We start from the raw sequence: 22,500 nt of genomic DNA on the forward strand, positions 1-22,500 counted from the left end.
TTTCTTCTCTTTTCATCTATTATTTTCTATTCTAATCTCTTCTTATATAATCATTGTAATCGTTTTTGTTTTATTTACTTATCATTTTTCTTCTACTTCCTGTTTCTGGCTTAGCGTTTAATTTCTTTTATTCTCTCATCTACATATTTTTTCTTCCTATATTTATTACTCTCGAGATACACAACATTTTTTTTCTTTTTATTGGCGTTTCTTGTCATGTGTTGTATTATTCTGTTTTCTCTCGCGTTTCCGGTTCACTTTTTCATTTTAACATCTCGCTGTCTTGTATTTCCTTGTCGTTGTTTTTTGTTTTGTTTTTCAGTGCGTGTTTCTCTTACCTCAAAACAACATCAGTATCATTTATTTTATTTTCTCCTGATGTTCGTATTCTAATTTTCTTTTCTTTTTTTCTTATTCTCTTTCGTTTCTGGTTTAGTATTTCATCTTTACGTCGTTTTTTTTTTTGTAGTTTTCTCGTTTATAATTCCTTTCATTCATTTATTTATTCATGCATTTGTTTATGTTATTTATTTTCGTCACTGCTTCGCTATATTTTTTTTATATTCCTACTTTTATTTATCTGTTTACTTCTGTTCATTTATTCCTTCCATGTATTTTTGCTACAGGCTCACTTGCTCTTCTTCATCTCACCACTTTTATGTATTTACTTATTTCATTCATTTATTTATTTCTCAGCTTTCATTTGCTAATTTAACATAATCTAAACTAAAGCTAACCTTAACATCATTCTGCTTTTTTTTTTCTCTTTTAGATTCGCTTTTCTCCTCCATTATGCATGTTTTTTTTCCTTACAGTTCCTGGTGTTTATTGTATATTAGTCTTTCACCTTCAATTTGTTTTTTCCTCTACTGTATTTGTTCTTTGCAGTCCCCGGTATTTCTCATTATTCTTCCAGTTTTAGATTTCCTTTTCTTCTCTACTGTAATGTATAATGTGTTTTCTTTTCTGTCTTAACCTAACCTATCCTGACCTAACCTTTATTCTTCTTTATCCGTCCACTTCTAGATTTCCTTTTTTTTTCTCAACCATATATTTGTTTTCTTTTTAGTCCTAACCTAACCTAACCTATATTTTCTTGTACTCCTCTTAAGCTCTCCTTTTTATCTATTCTATAAATATGTTTTCGCGTCAGTCCTAACCTAACGTAACCTAACCTAACCTTTATTTTTCTTTATTTCTCCACTTGAGCTCTCCTTTTTTTTCTATTCAGTCCTAACCTAACCTAACCTAATCTAATCTAACCTTCATTTTTCTTTATTTCTCCACTTGAGCTCTCCTTTTTTTTCTATTCAATTCTAACCTTACCTAACCTAATCTAACTTTTATTCTACTTTAATCTGCCAATTCTACATTTTCCTTTTTTCTCTACTATTTTTTTTTTTTTCCCGTTCCAGTCCCCGGTCCGCCGTCAGCCATCCGCGCCCTGCCCTCCGGCCCCCAATCTGTGGTGGTGTCGTGGTTGCCCCCGGAGCGACCCAACGGCGTCCTGACACACTACACCCTGTACTACCGCCCCCTCAACGCCCACAGGGTATGTACTGCACTGGGGAGACGGAGGGGGAGGAGACTGAGGAAGGGGGTTGGAAGGGGGGGAGGTAGAAGGGGAGGAATTGATATAGAAGACATGAGAGAGAGAGAGAGAGAGAGAGAGAGAGAGAGAGAGAGAGAGAGAGAGAGAGAGAGAGAGAGAGAGAGAGAGAGAGAGAGAGAGAGAGAATCAAAGGGGGACGAGGGAGAAGGGAGGAAGGGTCAAAAGAGGAGGTATTGGAGGGAAAAGGAATGAAAAAAAAGGGAGAGAATATGAAAGGAGGACAGCAAAGAGAGGGTGAGAAAAAAAAGAGAATTGATATAGAGGGTGAAGAGGGACGAGGGAGAAAGGGAGGAATGAATAAAAAAGGGAAGAGGAGGTTATGGAGGGTGACGGAGTGAAAAAAGGGAGAGAATGTGAAACGAGAGTAAAGGGAGGAAAAAGAGGGGGAATGGGAGAGGAGGTGAAAGGGAACGAGGGAGAAGGGAGAGAGGGAGATATGAGGGGGAAGAGTATGAAAAAAAGGGAGAGAATGGGAAAGAAGACCAAAGGGAGGGTGAGGGGAAAAAGGGAGAATGGGAAGGGAGGGTGAAAAGGGACGAGGGAGAGGGGAGGAAGGGATATAAAAGAGAAGGAGAGAAGGAGGTAGGGAGGGAGTGTTTCAAAAAGGAGGGGATGTGAGAGGAAAGGAGGATAGGGAGGAGAGCTAAGGGGGAGGAGGAGGGTGAGGGGAGAAGGGAGAATGAGAGGGAGGGAGAAGAGAAGAGGGAGAATGGGAGAAGAGAGAGGATGAAGAGTAAAAAAAAGACATCAGATACATCACCACACTTTACTGTCCAACCTTTTCACTTCATCACCACCACCACCATCATCACCACCACCACCACCACCACCACCACCATCACCCCCACCATCACCACCGCCATTACCACATACACACCTCCCTTTTCATCACCATATCACGACACTACACCACACCACACTACCTACATACTCCACCTCCCTACCTTCCCCTCACCACAACCATCACCATCACACTCCTCCTTTTCCTTTCCATCATCCCTCCATCACCACCAAACTCCACTTCACACCACACCTACGTTACCTCCTCACCATCATCACCATCATCACCATTCAACTCCAGCAGGCTCTCCGGACTGTGGTAGTGCCGGTGGAGGGCGCTGCAGGGGTGAGGTCGCCGTGGGAGGAGGTAAGCCGCGAGGTGGACGGTCTTGACGCCCACGCCCGCTACGAGATGTGGGTGAAGGCGTCGACTCGTGTTGGGGAGGGCGAGGCCTCAAGAGTGGTGTCCCAAGCTCCTTCTACTACGGGTAAGGAACGTGAGGGGTGTGTGGGAGGGCAGGGGCAGGCAGGGTGTGTGTGGGAGTGCGGGGGCAGGCAGGGTGTGTGTGGGAGGGCGGGGGCAGGCAGGGTGTGTGTGGGAGGGCAGGGGCAGGCAGGGTGTGTGTGGGAGGGTTGTGTTTGTGTTTGTTTGTGTTTGCTTTCTGTCTGCGCTTCCTCCCTTTACACGCCTCCTTCTCCTCTCTTCAAGTCCCGGCCAGAGTGAGATCCTTCGGGCAGGCGGTGGAGGTGAAGGCCGGCGCTCAGCTCACTCTCCCCTGCTCTGTGATTGGCCAGCCCGCGCCCCTCGTCAAATGGACTCACCTGGGCCGAGACACCATCCCAAACTCACAGGTAAGAGGGGATGGGGGGTGGGAATGAGAGGGAGGGGGAGATAGAGGGAGAGAAGCAAATCCGTAACTTCTTCCAAACACGTCATGGCAATATTATCCTTTTCCCCTCTCCTCTTTCCTCTACTTCTTTGCTTCCCATCTATTTATCCACTTTCCTTTTTCTTCCTCCACTTTTTATTTATTTACTTCATCTTCTAACTTCATCTATCCACTTTCCTTCTTCATCGTGTTATCGTCACCCTCTCCATCCGCAACCTTTGTCTATCCTCCTTTCCTTTCCTCTTCCTCCACCTCTCTCTCTCTCTCTCTCTCTCTCTCTCTCTCTCTCTCTCTCTCTCTCTCTCTCTCTCTCTCTCTCTCTCTCTCTCTCTCTCTCTCTCTCTCTCTCTCTCTCTCTCCATCCACCATCATCACACTCCTCTTTTAGTACCTCTGTGTCTCTTTTCTCTCATCCCCTCTTTGTCTTTGTCTATCTTTCTCTTCCACCTCTTCTCCACTAACTCCATCTGTCCCCCACCTACAGAAGCTTCCGGACCACTCGTTGCACCTGCCCGCCGTGAGCTCCGCGGCCTCAGGTAACTACACGTGTCACGCCCACAACCCCAGCGGGCGGGACCAGGCTCTGTGGGCGGTGAGGGTGGTGGAGACGCCCCCGCCCCCCACCCTTCGTGTCCAATACTCCACCGAGACTACGATTCACCTGTCCTGGCATACCGCGGGCGACGGGGGGAAGCCAATAACAGGTGAGAGAGTGAGTGAAAGTGAGAGTGTGACGGAAAGTGAGAGTGGGAGTGAGTGGGAGTAAATGGGAAAGTGAGAGAGGGAAGGCAAGGGAGGGAAAGTGAGTGAGAGAGAGGGAAAGTGAGTGAGAGAGAGGGAAAGTGAGTGAGAGAGAGGGAAAGTGAGTGAGAGAGAGGGAAAGTGATGGAGAGAGAGGGAAAGTGAGTGAGAGAGAGGGAAAGTGAGTGAGAGAGAGGGAAAGTGAGTGAGAGAGAGGGAAAGTGAGTGAGAGAGAGGGAAAGTGAGTGAGAGAGAGGGAAAGTGAGTGAGAGAGAGGGAACGTGAGTGAGAGAGAGGGAAAGTGAGTGAGAGAGGGAAAGTGAGTGAGAGAGAGGAAAAGTGAGTGAGAGAGAGGAAAAGTGAGAGAGAGAGAGGAAAAGAGAGAGAGAGAGAGAGAGAGAGAGAGAGAGAGAGAGAGAGAGAGAGAGAGAGAGAGAGAGAGAGAGAGAGATGTTTTCAGTCTGCTTTTATAGGTTGAAAAAAATAAAGGTTACAAAAATGACAGTTAACAGCATAAACCCATTACACTACCCTTCCCATTCTCCCTTCTTTATGGCTCCCTTTTTTCCCCCTTGTCTCCCTTTCTCCCTCTTTATCTCCCTTTTGTAAACCTTAATCAACCTATTTACGCCTTTTGTTTTTCCCTCCACTCTTTTCCCTTCCCTTCCGTTTACGATAACTCTTTCTTTCTTTCTTTTTTTCTTTCTTTCTTTCTTTTTCTTTCTTTCTTTCTTTTTTTCTTTTTTCTTTCTTTCTTCTTTCTCTTTCTTCTTTCTCTTTCCTTTCTTTTACCTTCTCTCTCTCTCTCTCTCTCTCTCTCTCTCTCTCTCTCTCTCTCTCTCTCTCTCTCTCTCTCTCTCTCTCGACTATCCCACCCTTCGTTCCTTTTTCTCATTCTTTACTATCTCATTCCATCATTCCTCACCTCTTCCACCCTTCCAACCCTCTCCTTTCCTCCCCTCCCTCCCCAATCTTTTCCTCTCCCCTCGTTATGTTTGATCAACTCACCCCGAATTCTATCTACCCACCCCACCTCCCCTTTCGTCCCCTCCCTCAGGTTGGTCCCGTCTCCTGGGGTCTGTTCCCTTCTCCTATAATTCCTTCCCCTTCTGTCTCTCTACGGCATATGACCACAGATGTTGCGCCGACTAAACGAAACTTTCCAACTTTTTTCCTCCTTCAGGTTATATCATACGGTACCGGCTGGAGGGTGGGGAGTGGCTGGAGGAGGCGGTGGAGCCGGGCGAGACGACCCACGTGCTGCAGAAGCTTCGCTGTGGCTCCACCTATCACCTGCAGGTTGCCGCGAGGAACCTGGTGGGCCGCGGACAGGCCTCGCGCACCGTCAACACCAGAACTCGAGGCGCTGGTGGGTGGTGGTGGTGGTGGTGATGTGGTGGTGATGGTGGTGCTGTAGTGGTGTATATGTGTGTGTGTGTGTGTTTGTGTGTTGGTTTGGATTTGTAGTGTATGAGAGAGAGAGAGAGAGAGAGAGAGAGAGAGAGAGAGAGAGAGAGAGAGAGAGAGAGAGAGAGAGAGAGAGAGAGAGAACCAGGAAACTGATGGTTGGGAGAGGGAGGGGGAGGGAGTTGACAGCTGCCGCCACCCCTCCGGTAGTGTCAGTCAGCTGTTGGTGATGACTGCGTGGTGGTGCGTGGTGGTGACTTTATGTGGTGATAGGGATGGCGCAGCGGTAGATAGTGGTGATAAATTGTTGGTGTTGGTGTATGTTGGGTGTGGTGGTGGATGGTGGTGGTGGTGGTGGTGATAGTCTATGTAATGGTGGCAGTGATGATGATGGTGATGGTAGATATATTGTGATACGGATGGTGGTGATGGTAATAATAATGGTGATGGTGATAGTCTGTGTAGTGGTGGTGGTGATAGTGGTGATGATCAAGACCTATAAAAAAATAGTGGTAGTAATGGTGATTGGGATGTTTTTCTGCCCATATTTTTGCTTTCTCAGTGATTGTAGTTGTGGTGTCACGTCATACATCCACACATCCACATAATACAATCACCAGTAATACCTACCATGTTCAGTGCGTATATTTAAAGCAGAGACTCGTTAGCTCGTGATCCTGAACCAGTTTCGTTTGCTCGGGTTCGTCTTTCCACTCCGCTTCCGATTTTTCAGCCTCTCCAGTGTTCCTTGTGAGGGCGTGCTGGTGAGTGGGTGTGGAGTGAGTGCAGGCGATATACTTGTGTGCGTAAACTCGGACGCTTTTGGTTCACACAACAAATATTTCCGAAGGCCACAGATTTTACTCTTCGTGTTTCATTCCTATTTTCGATCCTGCCCTTCCTGCTATTGTCCTATTTCCGTTTACTCAATATACAGTCCTACCTGGTATTGTCTTCCCGTCCCTCGCAGCGCCAAAACAATACCGCCACTGTCTTTGCCTCCCCGTTTGCGTTTCCTCGTTACTAACCTTCATGTTCCTCCCTCTACCTCACAGGCCCACAACAAGCAGCACTAACCTAACTGCTTTTGTCCCTTTCCCTATCCCTCTACACTGCCCTTCCTGCAACTGCCTTTCTCTATTCCTCTATACTACCCTTCTAACTTTAGTCTTCCCGTTTTCTCCCAGCTCCCCGACAGCCGCGCCACCAAGACCTCGTGAGCGTCAACTCCTCCTCGGTGACGCTGCAGCTGTACACGTGGCCCAGCGGCGGGTGTCCGATCGTCCGCTGGAAGGTCGAGTATCGCGCGCACTCCGAGGCCTCCTTCAGCGCCGCCGCCTCACACCTCGCTGGGGACACGGACTCCTACACCCTCGGGGACCTGGCGCCCCTCACATGGTACCAGCTGCGCATCACGGCCCACAACACCGCCGGGGCCACCACTGCCACCTATGATGTTGCCACGGCCTCGCTGACTGGAGGTGAGTGTGTGAGGAGGGGTTTTTGGGTGTTGGGGGTCAGGGATTGGGTACGAGGGGGTAGGGGACTGTGGGGATTGAAGATTGGGGTGTTGCGGGCCGGGGGAGTTGTGAGGTTGGGGGTGATTCTCATTTGTTTGTGTTTTCTATGTTTGACTTTTTTCTGTTGTTCTTTTCGGGGACATAAGTGAGTGGACCAGTTTTGAGGGTACAAGTATTTAGTGTCATTTGATAGTGGCGGAATGTATAGTTTTTGAGATCGATTTAATGCTTTATTAACTACCAAACTAATTGTTTCCCCACAGTTCATAATTTCATAAGTTATTCAACGGAAAGGCTATTCACCCGCACCACTTAAAATCGCTTCGTTATTTTATAATAGTCGCTAAACATCACGGAAACAGAACGGCACATACATAAAAATACAAAACAAACCCCCGACATTTTCATCACAATAGTTCAAAAGGTAAGTCCACTAATGAAGAGAAAGAGGCTCCATCACACAACACGTTCGACCATTTTCCTTTGTGTGTTCCGAGTGTTACATTCTCCTTTTGTTGCGAGTGTTGCGAGTAACGAGTTGTAAGCCGAGACAGGTAGGCCACGCAACCCCTTCCTCCCACCTCCCTCACCGCCCCCTCGTCTTCCCCGTCACGCAGCCTCTTTTTTCCCCCCTCGCTCCCCCTCTCACCGACCTCGCGGCAAGCACCACCTGAGAAATGTTTTGGTATCGCGATTGACCTTGCTGATGCTTCGATTATCCAATTGTGACCTTTTCTGTCGTTTTCTTAGGGAGGCGAGTTAGGGTTGTTTTTATTGTTTTATATTGCCATTGTCTTTATTCCTTTGCCCTAAAATGTATATATATTAACCTCTATGTCAGTGTTAATGTAATTTTTGTTGGGGCAGCGACTTAAGGGGTTTTGTCTGTTGTTTTGTTTTACCCTTGCCTTACCAACCTCACCCTACAGTAAAACGTATATATATGAACCTCCAACCAAATATTAATTACGGATATTTTCACTGTGTTATTGCAGTTTCTCTAATATTAATGTTATCTTCGCCTCCCGCCCCGCAGCCACCCTCGCGCCGGAGTCCGTGGTGGAGGTGGTGGACCGGCGCGGCTCTCCCCTTTACCTAGACCCGCACATCCTGGCGCCCGTGGTCTCCGGCGTGGCCTGCACCCTCGCCCTCCTCCTCTGCGTGGGGCTTCTCGTCTCCAGAGGGTAAGCGGTGCCTGCCTGACCCTCGCTGTGTAGAATAGAAAAAAAGAGAAAATGATACGCTATCGAAATTGGGTGCTTTTTTAAATTGTTTTATGTGTGCTTGTAAAAATACACCCAATATATTATTTTGTTTTTGTTGTATCGTTGAGCTGTATCCTAAACTACTTGTTCAAATGCAGGCATGTTTCTTTTTGTGCTTAGGTTAGGTTAGGTAGGCTTGCTCGTTTGAAAGTTAGTAATACCAGAGAAACATCTGAAGTTTCTATTCACTAAACTCATCATTCATATGGACATTTAAGAACTTTACTTATCGCACTTCTAAATGCAGGCGTACGTATTCTTAGTGGGTTAAGTATAAGGCTTTCAGAGTTAGGTTAGGTTAGGTGTGCTCTTTCAGAATCATATTACCACTGGAAACATTAGATAAGCATTTAAGAGTGGCGTTGAGTGTACGCAGTGTTAAATCGTATATTGTTATCTCTTCTTTGTAAATACCGAGATTGCTGCCACTTGTGTTGGTCGGAGCTATACCTAGGCACTAATAACGTAGTATAAGTCATCCTCCCAAAAGTTTGTTCTACCTGACTTGTCTTTTCTTATTTATACGTTCGTTCTTCTTACTTTTTTTTTGTTCTGTAAAATCTACTGTGTTCAGTATCCCATTTGCCTACTGTAATGGTGTTTGTTTTCATTTTCCAGGCGTGCGCAGTTCATGAAAGGTGCTGACGGTGGTGGAAGCAGCGGCGGCGGCGGGGCAGGAGGCGGAGGCGGAGGAGGAGGCGGAGGCGGCGGCAACACGTACAGTCGCTCCCTCGCGGAGATCCAGAACCACCACAACGACAGCCAGGAACAGCTTTCGCCCCCGCCCGGCCCTCGCAGCAAACACGACGAGGCCTATTCCGGTACTGTTCCTGTCCGTGTGTCCTGTTATTGTTACTTATTGGTTTCAATGTCACTGTTTGGTGTTTTATCGCGTTTTTTTTTTTATATTCTAGATGACAGGACCGCACTAGAAAAATTACATACCTGAAACTACCTGGTCACTTTTGCAATACTAGTAACGCAATACCAAGAAATCAGTAGCCCAATATAACGAAAAAAGAACCCTATTTCAGACGCACCAAATCCTGACTAACGTTGCCAGATTGTCGTACTCCGTCTCTTTATGTTCGCCGATTTCCAACCCAAAAACTGCTTTCATCGCCCAAATAACTGCCTTCATATATGGCAAGCGCTTAAATGGTTAATTATTGGTGCTTCTTGGCAACAATTATGGGCCAGAAACCGGTAAATACGCGGCTCTTGAGTACGATAATCTGGCAACGGTGATCCTGACTGTTAAGGAAGAGTAACTTAACCCCCATCAAATAGTAACACAATCAAACTAAAAAGAGGGTCAGGTTTCAAACATACGAATCCCAATCTCTCAACTTAACAAAAATAAAAGTTACCCACAAAAATATTGAACGTAGCTCCACCAAAAGAGGACCAACAATAGTCCCTCATTTCACTTAAGTGGTAGCATCCTAACCATCCTAACCTAACCCAAACAGTAACCTGACCCCCTCTCTCAACGTAACAAAAAAAAAAAAAATGTTACCCACAAAAATATTGAACGTAGCTCCACCAATAGAGGACCAACAATAGTCCCTCATTTCACTTAAGTGGTAGCATCCTAACCTAACCCAAACAGTAACCTGACCGCCTTAAATAGTAAACTAACGCCTTTGTAAAGTAGTAGGGAGAGAAATTTGGGGTGATCAGGTCTTACTCTTAAAACAATGCGGTCCTGTTATCTATAATCTAACAAACTAATAATAATAATAATAATGATAATAATAATAATAATAATAATAATAATAGTAAATCTTGGCCTAACTAATGCTGTAACACTATGATTAATACTAACAATGCTGATACTACTACTAATAATAATAATAGTAAATCTTGGCCTTGCTAATGCTGTAATACTAATGATTAATACTAACAATGCTGACTTTGTTGTTGCTGCTGTTCTAACTAATAGCACTAATATACTGAAACTGTTAATACCTCTGCTAATACTTATGATTTTCACTCGCGCGTGATCATAACCAATCATCAACTTTATTTATGCCTTTAGTTTTCAGTATTTAGTGTGTGTGTGTGTGTGTGTGTGTGTGTGTCCATTACTACTAAATCACTGTGTAGTTCTGTGGTGCCGTTAAATGTGTGACAAAATCCGTGTCTTTGTGCTTCTTCTTAGTTCTCCTCTACGTGTTCGTCCTTTCCACTTCCCCCAGAAAAGCTTGTTACAGTTCGTCCACTTTTTATCCCTCTGTCTCTGTCTTGTCTGTTTTTATACATCAGTTTGTTTTTCCTCCCGTTTTTCCTTCATTTTCTGGTCATGTGTTAAGATCTAGTGTTGATTTTTGTGTTTTATCATCATCACGGTGTCTACTTTTCCTGTTGATGTGTTTTTTTGTATGTTTATTGCGACAGACTTAAACTTTTCTCGCGGTCAGCCTGAATATTAAGTTTTCTTTGTATAGTGTCACTTGCGGATGTCTTTTCTTCTTTTTTTGTCTTCATTTTGCTTCCTCGAGGTTGTGATGGTGCTGCGTTATGGCTTCAGCTGCGTCCCGTTGTGTTCACTCTTATCTCACCCTCATCCTCATCCTCCTCGTCCCTATTATCGTTATATCATGAGTCAGTGATGTAGAGAGATTCCCCCTTCCTTTCTGTGTGACTTGCATTGACGTTCCTACTCAAGACTGCGTGCGTGTCATTACTGTGTTGTTATCTGTTAGTCAGTGTTGGATGCGTGTTTCTTGTTTATGTATCTGTAGGCTGCGTGTGACGTGCAGAAGATAGTTTACGTCTGACCTAATACTTAGCTTACTTGTGATTTGAACTCCATCAGATTTATTTTACGTTCCCGGACACGACTTTTGGCTCACTGAAAACTACTACTGATACTTACTTTTGACTTACTGAAGACTACTACTGATACTTACTTTTGACTTACTGAAAACTACTACTGATACTTACTTTTGACTTACTGAAAACTACTACTGATACTTACTTTTGACTTACTGAAGACTACTACTGATACTTACTTTTGACTTACTGAAAACTACTAATGTTACTTGGTGAGACGTTTTGACTCTGCGTTGACTAGGAATGGCTGAGATATACCCAACCATGAACTCAGAGCAACTTTTTTTGTTAAACTCGTCCATAGCCTGACACTGACATTGACCCGTAAACAACCTTAGCCGATTATTGCCTCAGTTTAGTATAACGTATAGACTGAGAAAGACGCCCTTTTATCGGGTTTCCTTGGGGTGACTATAGCGTTCCCCTCCATCCACCGTTCCCCGTGTCCTCCCTCCCTTCCGCCCTCCGCCCTTCCCTCTCCCCGCTCCTCCCGCCTCACCGCCGCCTCGTCTCGCCCGGCAGTGGACGAGCCCTACGAGATCTGCCCCTACGCCACCTTCAGCATGCCCCCGGGGACCGCCGTGCCCCCGGGATCAGGGAGGGGCACACTCGACTACACATTACAGTTTCACACCTTTGGCCACCAAGAGTGTTTCGAGGGCCAGCCCGCCCCCCCCAGGTCCTCCATCCTGGGCGGCCGGCGGCGTGACGGGGGTGGAGGATCAGCAGCCGGTGCCTCCGTGGGTAAGACCTGACCCCCTGCCCTACCCTACCCCTCCCTACCCTACCCTACCATACCCTACCCTGCTCTACCCTGCCCTGCCCTGCCCTGCCCTACCATTTCCTACCCTTCCCTGCTCTTTCCTACTCTTCATATCCCTTTCCTGCCCTTCCTATCCCTTCCCTGCCCTTCCTATCCCTTCTATTGCCTTCCCTGCCCTTCCCCACTCTTCCTATCCCTTACCTGACCTTCCCTAGTTACCTCCTCCACCTCCTTCACAGCCCGAATAACCCTCCTCCTCCTCCTCCTTCTGGTTCCGTAGCTCATCGTAAGGTGGTCAGTCTGTCTGCGTTGCCCTCCCCTCCTCTCCGATGCAGATTTTCTAGACATACCTGCTCCCCTTCCCTTACCCCACCCTTGCCCTTCCTTACCTTACCCTTGCCCTTCCTTACCTTACCCAACCCTACCTTTCATAGTAGCCCTTCAGTCCGGCCAGTAAAGGATCTGATTGATTTTACTAGTTCCAGCTCTTTAATTTCTCGCTTTGTCTGGGAATGGCTTCGACTCGCTCCAACGAAGCAGCTTCACGGTGTCATGGCTCAGCTCCTCTTCCCTCTCCTTCACTACGCATGCCGCCTCTGCCACCTCTTAGCCCTCCGCCTCTCGCTGGGAATATGCTCGCCTTGCCTGCCCGCCTGCATGATGGTGTGATGGCTGCCTGCATGACCCTGGTAACGTTAGCTCCTCTCCTCACCTTCAGCCTCGCCGTATCACCCGCGAGGAGGTCTTGAGGTCTCATTACCGCGTGTTTTGCAGAGATCGCGTGCATATCCAGCCAGCAGACCCTCCCTATCTCGTGCGTGCGGGGCGGGGTGCGGCGTGGAGTCAAGAAGGAGGTGGAGGAGGAGGAAGGCGAGGCTCACGGGGGTTCGGAAAGTGAGCAGGACACCAGTGGCAGTCCCAGCGGGGTGCGGGGCGGCACGCGAGACACGTACAAGGTGCCCGTCAGGCTCAGGCGAGGTGAGAAAGTGAGGAGGTGCCATTAGAGTTACCTGTGATTGGTCTGTCTTTTGTTTGAGTGCCCCCTTAACCTACCCTGATCATCTCCAAAGCCGGTATTCTCTAACCATTTCAACTTGATATTCTTATTTCAGTTTCTATTTCATCTATTTGTAGGGGGCTTCGTGGTGCAGTGGTTAGCATACTCGGCTCACAACCGAGAGAACCCGGGTTAGATTCCCGGGCGGAGTGGAAAAATTTGGGCAGCTTTTCCGATACCCTACGCCCCTGTCCACCCAGTAGTGAATGGGTACCAGGTATTAATCGGGGGTTGTGTCCCGTCTCCTGATATCTGTGTCCTTCTATAATTCTTTCCCCTTCTGTCTCTCTCCGGCATATGACCACAAATGTTGCGCCGACTAAACGAAACTTTCCAAGTTTTCATCTATGTATTTGTATTTCTAACATTACCTATTGCTATTTCTATTTGAGTGCCCCCTTAACCTATACCCCGATCATGTCTGGGGCCGGTATTATCTAACCAACTATTTCAACATTGTATTTCTGTTCTATTTTGGGGACACTACTGCGAAAGCCTTGTCAAATATATGTGCCTGGGGCTTGAATGTATAAGAATATGACCCCAGTACAGTAAAAATTGTTAATACCGTAAACGAATCCATATAAACTATTTTGGGGGACACTCTGCATCCTGAGCCCGAGCAGAGGACACTAATAATAAGGGTCGCATTATAAGACATTTCGTCGCCCAAGAACACATATTTGACAAGCCTTTCGTAGGAGTTTTGGGCATTTCCAGGAATACTTTTATGACCCTGGTGGTAGTTTGACCTTTCTTCTGTACCGTGAACCTAAAGAAACGCTCATTAGAACCCGATTGATCCCCTCTTTGACCTTTAGAAATAGATGATGTGAGAAGGGAAAGTATCTTATAATACCGACCTAATTCTACGCCATTCTCCGCAGGTGCTGACTTCAGTTTCCACCCGCCAGACTCCAGCACAGAGAGCAATGACGAGCGTTCCCCCGTGCCCCCCCGCCGACCTCAGCACCTCCCCCCCACCCACCCTCAGCATGCCTCTCACAGACTCCATGCCTGTACACCTGCTCCAACACCTTCACAGGGCCTGAGGTGAACGTTTAGCCCCCGTCCTCTCCCTCACTCCCCCTATGCCTGATTCTCTTGTCTTTTGGCTTCTCTTACTCTGCTGGGATTTTTTTTTTTTTATCTTTGGCGTCTGCTTCTACTTACTGTCTCTGCTTTTCTCACTCCTGCTTATTTATTATCTCGTGTGTCTTCGCTTCTTACTCAATATTTATCCTTTCCTCTGCTTCTTTGACTGTCTCTGCTTTCTCTCTCCTGCTCATTTATTATCTCTTGTGTCTTTGCTTCTTACTCCTCAATATTTATCTTTTCCTCTGCTTCTTTCACTGTCTCTGCTTTCTCACTACACCTCTGTCCCTCCTACTCCATCACTGCTTTGCTAACTCCGCCTCTGTCTTGCATTCTCTACCTCTGCTTCTCTTATGGCTTTATTTGCTTTCTCCCTCCATCCCTGCTTCATTCTCTGCCTCCTAGCATCTGTGTGTCATTAAAAGTTCCCCCCTCTGGCTATTTTTACTTTTTATTTGCAGTCATGTCCTTGCATATTTTCTCTATTTGCTTAACTTTCTTGGTTTTCTATTTTTACTGTCTTTTTGTTCTCCCTGTCTTTGTCACTCATCCGTTTAGCTCCTGTCTCGCTGCCTTCCCTTATAACTTATTTACTCCTCCATCCGTTTAGCTCCTGTCTCGCTGCCTTCCCTTATAACTTATTTACTCCTCCATCCATTTAGCTCCTGTCTCGCTGCCTTCCCTTATAACTTATTTACTCCTCCATCCGTTTAGCTCCTGTATCGCTGCCTTCCTTTATGATTTATTTACTCCTCCATCCATTTAGCTCCTGTCTCGCTGCCTTCCCTTATAACTTATTTACTCCTCCATCCATTTAGCTCCTGTCTCGCTGCCTTCCCTTATAACTTATTTACTCCTCCATCCGTTTAGCTCCTGTCTCGCTGCCTTCCCTTATAACTTATTTACTCCTCCATCCATTTAGCTCCTGTCTCGCTGCCTTCCCTTATAACTTATTTACTCCTCCATCCGTTTAGCTCCTGTCTCGCTGCCTTCCCTTATAACTTATTTACTCCTCCATCTGTTGAGCTCCTGTCTCGCTGCCTTCCCTTATAACTTATTTACTCCTCCATCCGTTTAGCTCCTGTATCGCTGCCTTCCTTTATGATTTATTTACTCCTCCATCCGTTTAGCTCCTGTCTCGCTGCCTTCCCTTATAACTTATTTACTCCTCCATCTGTTGAGCTCCTGTCTCGCTGCCTTCCCTTATAACTTATTTACTCCTCTGTCTCCCCGCTCTCTCAGGCCAGTCATAGAGAAACCTTATTGCCTGCACCCAGTGGACTCTCAAACCCAAGAGGCAATTTTGAGTTTTATTAAAGGCTGATAAGTTTAAAGTATTACAGTCCTGGAATATCAAGTTCATTCATGGGATAACTGATAGTTTTTTTTTCTAACAGTTCCAGAAGTTTGATAATATTGGGTGCATCATGTCTTCTTGCACTTCTACGAAATCACATCCTTAACATTTTAGTGAATTATAACTCAAATATTCATAAAAGTTTTCAGTGCATTATGACTAAATATATTCACATACAAGTTTCCCATTAACCCAGTAGCAGCGGGGATCATGTTAATGGTCCCTCTAAGTGAGAAAAAATCACCACTCACAAAAACCATTTCATAATATATATCAATGCATTTGTGATCAATTTATACATCATCTATTTTGGGGGGTTTATATTATGGCACAAATTTGGCCCGTCGCTGCGCTGCTACACAGTAAAGCCACAAATTTGGCCTGTCGCTGCTACCGGGTTAACCATGGCACAAAAATTCACATACTCCTACGTCCTAACTCAAAAAATTCACATATGTACTTAAACTTTCATTGCAACTTGTCTGGAGTCCTCTGCCGCATAATTTTCCTTTAGTTGCAATCTCTTCCTCTCTTCCCTGTGTTGTATTAAATTCCTCAATGATATATCCCCTATTAATCTGTAGTGTTTTGAATGGTGTTTGCAGCCTGTGTGTGTGTGTGTCACTTTTACTGCAGTATTTTTAGACGTCGTACCGTACACTGGAATTCCCTGTTTGTATTTGCATCATGTTGGCATTTTCATGATAGGAGGGCACGGACAAGGCTCATTTGGAACACTAGAGAAAGTGAGTGAGTGAGTGAGTTGAAAGATAGAGCGAGAGATTTAATTCATGTCTGCATATAGCTGTCATTTTGTCACTCACTGATTGTAGCCTCATGTCTCTCACAGCTTGATTCATGTCATGCACACACTCATACCCTTGTGTTGTGAGGTTAGTGAGAACCTTCCACTCCTAATCACCTTCACCCACCACCTAACCCCTCCCCACCTCACAATGAACTCTCTCACTCCCCTTACTTCCCCATCACTGTAAGATCCTCCCCTTCCTCCCTTACTACACACCCCATTCCTTTTTCCCTTCACACCTATTCCTCACCCCCATTACTCCCTCAGACAGAATCCAATGCTCTCTACCTCCACCCCATCCATACACCCCCTCCCATCACCCCATTACCTCACCACAAAACCCCTCCCTCCACCCCCTCCCTCTCCCTAGTCACCACCTCCCTGCTGTGACCACCCCTGCCCCCTCCCTTCAGGCCCAGCAGTACCCTGGACAGCGTGTACTCTGTGGAAGGGGCGGTTGGGGGACCCCTGCGTCCCCCCACTGGGTTCTCTGACTCCCGTGAGCTCTCTGAGGCGGAGTGTGACCGAGACCTGGGACAGGGAGGTCACAAGGGAAGGCCACAGCAGCATGGCAGGTGGGGGTCACAGTGGGGAGGGGAGACCACTAGAGGGAAGGGTAGACCATGAAAGGGGAGTATAGACCAGTAGAGGGAAGAGTAGACCACTAGAGAGGGATAGGCCACTAGGAATGTGTTCGTCTTGTTGGTCTAGGTTAGGTTGGTCCATCAGTCTAGATGTATTTGGTGATCTGAAGGGTAAATTACGCTGTATTTATCCCAAAGGAGTTGAGCCGAGATGATTCACAGAAGGCTTTGACCATGAGTTTCCTTTCCAGAGTTTAGATTTTGCATGGACTCCTCAGCGTTTCATTCCCACCATGAGAGTCACGCTTGGAACGGTCTGTGGAAGAGTCTATACAAAATGATGTCCTCTTGAGTAGCGAGTCATGTACAATGGTCAAGATTTCCTGTGGATCAATTCAACTCAATTCTCTTGGTGTGATTGTAGCCTTATTCCTAGTTTGGTGTGGTGTAATTGTGCATTTGTGTGCATTTGTGATGAGGCTTGTTCTGACATCAGGTTTTTCTGGCGTGTGTGTTATTTCTGGAGTCAGGTATATGATTGTTTGGTGGGTATCAGATGTGGTGCCGGGAATGTGAGTAACTGTATGGAGTGTGCCAGATGTGAAGTATGCAGTCAAATGGTGTATCAGTTATTGGGTAGGCAGTTGTAAGGAGTGTGTCAGGTGTGAAGTATCCGTTAACTGGCCATGGTTTGTGTGCGTGCTTTGGTGCAAGTCCTGTAGGTGTTACTTTTGGCATATGCATCACACATCTAAGTGGTTGGTCTTGAGGTGAATGGGCTGTTCTTTCCTCCTCTTCATCTTTCTTTGATAAAACAAGACAGATGGTGTTCCTGTCTGCCTTGTTTGCTCCTGTTCTCTTATGTGCAGTTGTTAAGTTGCCGTCTCTTTCTGTAGCCGTCGTCTGTAGCCAAAAAAGAACATTACTCTTACTCTTTGCAGTATTAGACATAGGATGAAATGTATTCTATATGATATACTACTCTGGTTGCATGGTAGTGAGTAGCAAGTAGAATAGCTGTGTGTATGCGTCTTTTAACCCGGTAGCTGCGGGGATCATGTTTCTTAAAGGCCCCTCTAAGCGAGAAAAATGAGAAAATATCATCACTCACACAAATCATGTCGATTATATATCAACACATTTGTGATCAGTTTTTGCATCATCTATTTTGGGGGGTTTGTATCATGGCAAAATTTTGGACTGTCGCTGGTACACGGTAAAGCCACAAATTTGGCCCGTCGCTGCTACCGGGTTAAGCTGACTAACAATGCAGAGGTACTAAAGAATTATGTCAGCCACTGTAGTGTGTTTTTGAGTTGTTGATGAAAAACTTAGATAAATTATTGTTTCTGATATTGCTTCTCCCCCCTTTTCTTATTCTTTTCTTTAATTTACTGTCTGTTGGTTGATTTATGAACAATCCACTAACCACGCTAACCTCAGTACATAATTGTGAAACTTAATATTTTTGTAGTTTTTATTGATTGGTAGTGTAAGGGATCAAGTCTTATATGAATAATACCTGCCTCTCATTAGTTTTTATATCCATGTCAGCTCATTGAAGGGACTATGTTTGGGTCTAAAGGAATTTCCAATCTTTCCTTTATGCCCTCTCATTCTCGGTAACAATAATAATAGTAACGTTACAGTGTTTCATTCTCGGTAACAATAATAATAGTAACGTTACAGTGTTTCATTCTCGGTAACAATAATAATAGTAACGTTACACTGTTGACCCAGTTCTTCAGGGTGCTTTCTCATCACTAACATAATTACTGAATGATATGGTGTGTAGAGATTAAGACAAATAAACTAGGAATATACTCACTAACACACTAACTACATGAATTTACTATTTTTCCTCTATGCCCTTTCATGTATCTTGGTAACAACAGTAATAATAACGTTAGTGTTGACCCAGTTCTTCAACGTGCTTTCTCATCACTAACATGAGTACTGAATGAAATGGTGTGTAGAAATTAAGACAAATAAACTAGGAATATACTCACTAACACACTAACCCAGGCCATTCTATCACCTTGCAGACGGGCCTTCCCTCCTCGCCCTCCCACGGACTACAGCATCCACGTGTGACCCTCAGTCTTGGGGTTGGACTAAGGCTGGGTCAAGGTTATGGGCGGAGGGTTGTGAGCATTCCCTAACCCCTTTCTAGTCCATGTCGGAATATTCCACGTTCTGTAAATACGTACTTCAGTGAGGGAAATAAATACTCCAGATTAGACTATGTGTAGTGGAGGTTTTATCGGTTGTCTGTTTGGGTATTGAGTGGAGATTGTGATTGGCTGCTTGGGGTGGTGTAATGTGTGTGTGTGTGTGTGTGTGTGAAAAATATTGTGATCCTCGGGTCAGACCCCATACGAAACACTTCCCACGTGGTTGGTAGTTACGTTTTATTTTCCCCCTAGTCCAAGAATTCTGAATTTTAAGAGACACGCACGAATGTAATTTTGCCGTAGACTAACACAGAGTGGGATTAATAATTGTACTAAACCTGCTGCATATCACTCCATCATATCACTGTTGTCTTTGTATATATTAGTGTGTGTATGTGTGTGGGAAAGGGTGCATGAGCGTGTGTATTTGTGTGTGTGTGTGTGTTCAAGTTTCCATATATAGTGTGTGGGAGTGGGGTGGGGTGAACGTTTGTGTGTGCGCGAGTTTCCAGTCTAACCACAGAATATTTGTCTCCGCCGCGCCTCTCCGTCGGGAAAGAGGTGGGAAGTAGTGACTTGGGGTTCTGACCTCTCTATGTGCTAAGGCCAAATAAATCATTACTACATGTGCCCAAAGTGTGTAACTACTTGAAATTTGGTCCTTCTGGTTAACCTCTCTGCTAACTAACTAACCAACCCTTTTTCCTGTTGCTGGTAGATAGAAATTCCTTACAATCTAAGTTCATTAACCTTAATTTGGAGAGCCTATTGATTTTGCATTTAAGTATTATCCATGAGTCTTGAATTTGTATCTTATCTGCTTTGAATTTTTTGCCGTCACATTACTTTTCTGTTGTTCTAATGGATTGATTTATATCTCGGTCAAACATAGCCTTGGCAACATCTTATGCAGGACTGACTTCTAGCTCGAGAATATGCAGTAAGCCCTCCCTGGCCAGCTTCATCTTCTAGCCTCTTGTAGTTTTCATCCATTCAGCTTTTGGTGGGTTATCTTCTGTCTCTTGGTCTGTAGTGCTCTCCTTACAGTAGTGCTGGAAAATAGTATTGTGTTGGTAAGCATGCACTGGGTGAAGCTGAAAGGTGTATCTGAAGAATGAGTTTTTAATTAGGGGATCTTCAGCTGTCTTAAGTAACTAATTGGGGAGGATGTTAATTTTACAGCAAAAGAGGCATGAGAAAGTTGGGGAACCTCTGATGCACCTCTGAATGGTCTCAATGAAACTCTTTATATTATTTGCTATAAGATAGATTTCCAAGGGACTTAGCCTTCCTACAAAGTAACAATACATTGGTCACAGTCTTCCCGTAGTGTTCCGTGTCTCTGGTGGGAAGGGGGAGGCCGCTGCATGGGGTGTGGAATGGTCGCCTTTTCAGATATGGCTTGCAAGCTTCACTGGTATGCTGCTCATGTGCTTGTGCTCGGCTGGCTGGAAGCAGAAAAGGGTAACGCCCCACAGACACATCTAGGCAAAGTGCACGGCAGAAGTGACCACCACCACAGCAGTTGAAGCAAGACTGATCTACTTGGCTGACAGCTGAACTGCACTGCCTCACCTAACCCAGCCTCGCCTCTACCCAACCTCACTTGCAGGCAGTTTGTATAGCAGCCTTGTGGAGGGTGCTTCCTGGATGGTTAGTTTACTCTTTCTTCTGCGAGTTAATAATGTTTTGTATATATATTAAATCGTAAGTCCGTGAAATCAAAATAATCATCATTCTTGTAATTGGGATCATAAACTGGACATGGTGTGACTGATTTCAACATTACTAACTCTACAGTGTTTTTAATAACTGCTAAGAGAGATATTAATGAAAGGATACAGTGTTTTCAATATCTGCTAAAGGAGATATTAATGAAAGAATATTAAGTTAATTTTGCATGATAAATATTTTCTTGAAGCTTAATGTGTATCACCTTGCTTGCATTTTCTTGTCTGAACACTGAACACTATCTTGCTTGTGCCATCGCCTTCACCCCACGCACTGGTCACCTCTGCCAGACATGCTATTAATTGGATACTTTCTCACACAAAAATAATTTATTTCTACTCTTTTCTAGATTAAGGCAGTGGTCAGGTATGGTATTTGTTATCATCAAGCCTTATTGTATTTGACAGACGACCTACTAAAGGGGATATGGCAAGTGTAGAGCAGAGTCCAGAGGAATTGTGGAGCTTAGAGGAAAGAGGACCTTGTATAGTGACCTGCCTGATGTGGAGAGCCCCTTAAAACCCACTCGGCTATGGAGGTGTCTCTTCAGCGGAATGCTAGTGGTGGCTTCCTGTCTGCCTGGTTGAGAGTTCAATCCCTCGTGTAGGAAATGTATGTTTGCCCCTTTCCCAGTCCGAGATCAATTTCTTGTGTGTTTGGTTATTACAGAGATGCCGTGGATGATGGGAAGAGGATTCTGGGCATTACAAAATTCACTTTCCCATCATCTACGACATCTCTGTAACCGAAGTTGGTACAGTTATTGGTGTCAAACTGGAAAGGAATACACAAAAATGTGATCTTAGACTGGAAAGGGGTAAAGAAACATTTCTGACGCTGGGGATTGAACCTGTGACCAACCAGCCAGGAAGCCACCACTACCATTCAGCTAAAGAGATGGCCCCCCTCACTGAGATGACTCAAGTTACTGGTCTTTCCCATACTTCGTGTTCTTCAAATGGCCATGATCCAATCCATGTTTTTCTTTCCAGTTCAAACGCTGGACTTGAAGACGCCAACGAGTGAAGCGCCAACATCACGGCCAAGGTGTGTGACTCCCTCTGAGCTCTGTGACTCCATCAGTAAGATCCTGAACCACCTGCACCGCCTGTCTGTGCCGCGCAAGTCAAGCTCTCGGGACCTCGGAGAACTGGCGGAACTCTTTGAGGATTCCTGTACTGAGCTGCAGGTGTACTAAGCAGGTGCTCCCTCAGTATGTTCATCACATCCCCTGTAGTGGATTCACCATTTGGTCAAAATCTGTCCATATCCTTTGCTGCCAGAAAGGTGTCAGCTCCTGCAGGTCCTTTGCTCCTCTCTGCTCGGCCACACAGTCCCAACACCTATCTCTTCCTCTCGTGTGTTACCTATAGCTAACACATGAGAGGAAGAGATATGCATTGGGGCTGTGTGGCAGGGCAGAGGGGAGGAAAGGACCTGCGGAAGCCAATGCAAAAACAATCTTGCCAATCTGGTTTCACTGTAGTGCCAACCCCACCTAGTCTTTGTCTCTTTTGATTGGCTGAAGTGGCAGCTAATCATGGTAAACACTCACTTATTTGCAGACATCACATGCAAAACTTCTCTACTGTTGAGTGCGAATGGCCAGTTGGAATTCTTGGGAAACGATCATATTCGTAGTACAAAAAGTATACGTTGCAAATACAATCTTGTCATTGAAGGATATGGACAGGTTTTGGACAAGGTGATGAACAACAATGGACATGATGAAGATACTGAGAGTCTGCAGAGTGGCTGTGATGGGCAGCAAACACAAGATTGATGGCAAGAAGCAACTTTTTTCTGAGGGCCTCTGAAATATATCTGACTATAAGCCTTTCATGTACACCAGTAATATGTTAATTCTCTGTGTATCTA

General features: G+C 45.4%; 1 protein-coding gene across 9 annotated transcripts in view; it reads left to right on the plus strand.

Moving 5' to 3' along the window:
- The window catches only part of LOC127000128 (cell adhesion molecule Dscam2-like), a 162,923-nt gene that overhangs the window by 140,395 nt on the left and 28 nt on the right, over positions 1 to 22,500 (plus strand). For 4 of the 9 annotated variants that reach the window (XM_050863554.1, XM_050863559.1, XM_050863579.1 and 1 more), the window contains 14 exons: positions 1,416 to 1,552; positions 2,694 to 2,880; positions 3,102 to 3,244; positions 3,767 to 3,986; positions 5,207 to 5,392; positions 6,618 to 6,911; positions 7,987 to 8,134; positions 8,834 to 9,036; positions 11,576 to 11,797; positions 12,591 to 12,794; positions 13,761 to 13,926; positions 16,547 to 16,708; positions 20,287 to 20,544; positions 21,615 to 22,500. The exon at positions 21,615 to 22,500 is cut by the window's right edge and continues 28 nt beyond it. In XM_050863554.1, the coding sequence (XP_050719511.1) occupies positions 1,416 to 1,552; positions 2,694 to 2,880; positions 3,102 to 3,244; positions 3,767 to 3,986; positions 5,207 to 5,392; positions 6,618 to 6,911; positions 7,987 to 8,134; positions 8,834 to 9,036; positions 11,576 to 11,797; positions 12,591 to 12,794; positions 13,761 to 13,926; positions 16,547 to 16,708; positions 20,287 to 20,359 (2,345 nt within the window). In that variant the 3' untranslated portion in view covers positions 20,360 to 20,544; positions 21,615 to 22,500. Of the gene's footprint in view, positions 1 to 1,415; positions 1,553 to 2,693; positions 2,881 to 3,101; positions 3,245 to 3,766; positions 3,987 to 5,206; positions 5,393 to 6,617; positions 6,912 to 7,986; positions 8,135 to 8,833; positions 9,037 to 11,575; positions 11,798 to 12,590; positions 12,795 to 13,760; positions 13,927 to 16,546; positions 16,709 to 18,762; positions 19,522 to 20,286; positions 20,545 to 21,614 lie in introns of those variants that run through there. The other 5 variants (XM_050863551.1, XM_050863571.1, XM_050863553.1 and 2 more) reach the window with 5 other exon arrangements.

This window comes from Eriocheir sinensis, chromosome 2 (assembly GCF_024679095.1).
Source record: "Eriocheir sinensis breed Jianghai 21 chromosome 2, ASM2467909v1, whole genome shotgun sequence".
Taxonomy (NCBI): Eukaryota; Metazoa; Arthropoda; class Malacostraca; order Decapoda; family Varunidae; genus Eriocheir; species Eriocheir sinensis.